Raw genomic sequence first — 3015 nt, 5'->3', positions numbered from 1 at the left:
TCGTTCTATTGTTCTAGATATCTGAACCAACCCCCTAACAACCTATTTGGACGCCCCCACCCCCCATGTGGTAGATGGACGGGACCCCGATGTGTGATGTCCTCCTGCACCCGTCGGCGCGGCGCGGCGCGGCCGCCGAATGGAAGAATCCCGCGCTGTTGGTCCATGCAGAGTGCAGAGCCCACAACGGCGGACGGCACCATCTACTCTTTTATTCGTGTATTCAGTGATTTCTTTATCAATTATATTTTCTATCTTTCACTTCATTTATCTATTCATCTAGCTTCATCTATAGTTGTCAGTATTTATATCAACTTACTTTTTCTAATTGCATTTATTCATCCATTTTCTACTTTTTATTATTCATTCATTTACTTATTTCTTTGTTATCTTATATTTTGTCATCGTGATCTTAGTCATAACCGTGACTGTGCGTGTGTGCTGGGCGAGGTCGCGAGAATGGTTCAAAGGTGACACTAACAATTACATTTACCAAGTATCAAACAATGGAAGTTTGCATAAATATTAATCATGTTTTACACATATGTGTATGTGTGAGTGTGTGTGTGTATACATTTGTATTTACATATACATATATGTACAATTGTCCTTCGGCTTGGTGACGTCCTTATTGTATTTTATTCAGACTAACGCCAACCTATTCCCGGCAGCCAAAGGGGATGACGTCACGTTGGTGATAGTTTGAATAGCGGAAAATAAACATCGCAAAAAAAAAATGGGTACAATGGGAAATGCCCTGTTATTACTCCCATGTAAAAATATTAACAACATTAACAAAATAAAATAAGGTACATCAATAAATGACAAATTGAAAAAATCAACTCGACATTCAAACAGAAGAAATGAAAATTATACCATGAATTTGAAATAACAAAACAAAAATAAACTTTGATATAAAGAAGAAAAAATCAAAGAAAATATATATTACACTTATGAACATAATAATAGGGCTTGTCTGGTATACAGGGTACAACAGAATTCCGAATTTCAGGTACCACATAATTACTCTCTACCACGTGATTTTAACTCTCCCCCGCCCTGTCTGCAGTGTGGGTGGCGCCAAATTGAATCCCCAAACGTAGAGGTGGTACCTTCCAGGGCACGTGGTCAGTCTAGATACATCCCCCTACAGGTATGTGGTCAATTTACCCTCAGCCCCACACACCTTCTATAAGTATATGGTAAATGTACCCCCCTGGGCACGTGGTAAATTCATCCCCCCCCCCATAGGTATGTGGTCAATTACCCCTGCCCCCAAGGTGTGCATGATAACTTTGACCCCACCCACCCACCCATAGAAAACGTTACAAATTTGGCACCATCCCACAAGCACCCGCGTCAGGAAAGAAAAGAAAAAAAAAGTGTAAACAAGATTTCGGCGTGTGAGTGTGTGTACAACTTACCCCAATGGCGGCATCCTGCTGGTCATGATGCCCCAAGAGGTTGGGCATGCGCGTCGTGTTGTAAGGCATCTCCTTGCACATGGGTATGGTAATCCTTTCACACTGCCGAACTTCGAAATCAAAGCGCCTAGCACCGAGCCCGATCGCCCCCGCCATGGGCAGCAGCAACGGCAAGGACAGCATCGGAATGTGATACAAAAGTACACAACGAAGAAGCATATTCCAAAACGGTTGCATTATCGTAACTTAGAAAAAAGGCGATTCTAAACACAGAAGCTATTAGTTCTAGTCTGCAGTGGGTCAGACATGTTCGTTATTATGTTCTCCTCTCCGACATCACTGTATTTTTGTTTGTACCATTGAATAAACTAGACTTCAAGTCACACAACTCTGGCCAACGGACGCGTTAACCTCCCCTTACCACGCTTGTAACAACACTGATCGTTTGGCGCGGTAACTTCAGAGAGAAAAGCGGTCCCGTCTCAAGGCGGTTACCAGCACGGATTTTCCTCCAATTATTCAAACACCTCTATGAATAATGACAACTTCACCCAGTTTTTCACCTCTTCACACAACGCCTAAAATACATTGTCATCAAATTATTACAACTACAGACACGTTAAAAGCTAGTATAAAAAATAAAATAAAATAATGTAAAAAGATGTGACTGGCAACATGCCACCGAGCCCCCAGGTGAACCCAAAACCAAAACATATCTCCTCAACCCAACCAACAACTCCCACAGTGACTTCCATCTTGTACAAAAAGGTTAATATGCAACTTAAAACAAACACAACCATTACGTCAACCACAACCAAGGCACTGAACAAACTATATGCGAGGAAGAAATGGCAATCCAGTAACACAAGAACAAATACGCCAATGCAAGGGATTTCAGGTTTGTGTGTGTGTGTGTGTGTGTGTGTGTGTGTGTGTGTGTGTGTGTGTGTGTGTGTGTGTGTGTGTGTGTGTGTGTGTGTGTAATTCACCATGGTTTTGGATCACGTGTTGGACTCGTGATCAACAGCTACTACCCTCCCGAATGAGAGCTCTGAGATCATGTATGACCGATCTGTGGATAATGCTACCTGACAAACACATACACAACTCCCCGCCCACGAGAGTTGGGGTAACGACTCGCAGCGCAGCGATACAGAAATTATTTCAGTTCTGGGCGGGATTCGAACTCGAACCGCTGGGTTAGCAGTTGTGTACGCAAACACTGCGCCGTGTGTGTGTGTGTGTGTGTGTGTGTGTGTGTGTGTGTGTGTGTGTGAGAGAGAGAGAGAGAGAGAGAGAGAGAGAGAGAGAGAGAGAGAGAGAGAGAGAGAGAGAGAGAGAGAGAGAGTATTTACCTAGAAGGGGAGCTACCATCGTGTGGTCCCGTCTCTGTATCTCGCCATATCTAATTTGCTCTTAAATTCGTGTATTGTTTTTGCACACACTATTGTTTCGTCTAGTTTGTTCCATACATCCACCACTCTGTGGGGGAAAGTTGTTCTTTTTCAGGTCTCTTCTATAACTGTCCTTTTTGAGAATCTTTCCATGTCCCCTTGTATTTCTCTCATCCGCATTTAGTGAGTCTTCTCTA

General features: G+C 43.0%; 1 protein-coding gene across 1 annotated transcript in view; it reads right to left on the bottom strand.

Annotated features, from left to right (window-relative positions):
- Positions 1-1846, bottom strand: part of LOC143018303 (frizzled-10-like) — a 163277-nt gene extending 161431 nt beyond the window's left edge. The window contains exon 1 of the mRNA XM_076173661.1: positions 1425-1846. Within this exon, the coding sequence (XP_076029776.1) occupies positions 1425-1661 (237 nt within the window). The 5' untranslated portion in view covers positions 1662-1846. The remainder of the gene's footprint in view (positions 1-1424) is intronic.
- Between the last annotated feature and the right edge of the window lie 1169 nt (positions 1847-3015).

This window comes from Oratosquilla oratoria, chromosome 34, assembly GCF_046742065.1.
Source record: "Oratosquilla oratoria isolate Oo_2021 chromosome 34, ASM4674206v1, whole genome shotgun sequence".
Classification (NCBI taxonomy): domain Eukaryota; kingdom Metazoa; phylum Arthropoda; class Malacostraca; order Stomatopoda; family Squillidae; genus Oratosquilla; species Oratosquilla oratoria.
The sequence above is the reverse complement of the archived record's forward strand: the minus strand, read 5'-3'. Positions and strand labels throughout refer to the sequence as shown.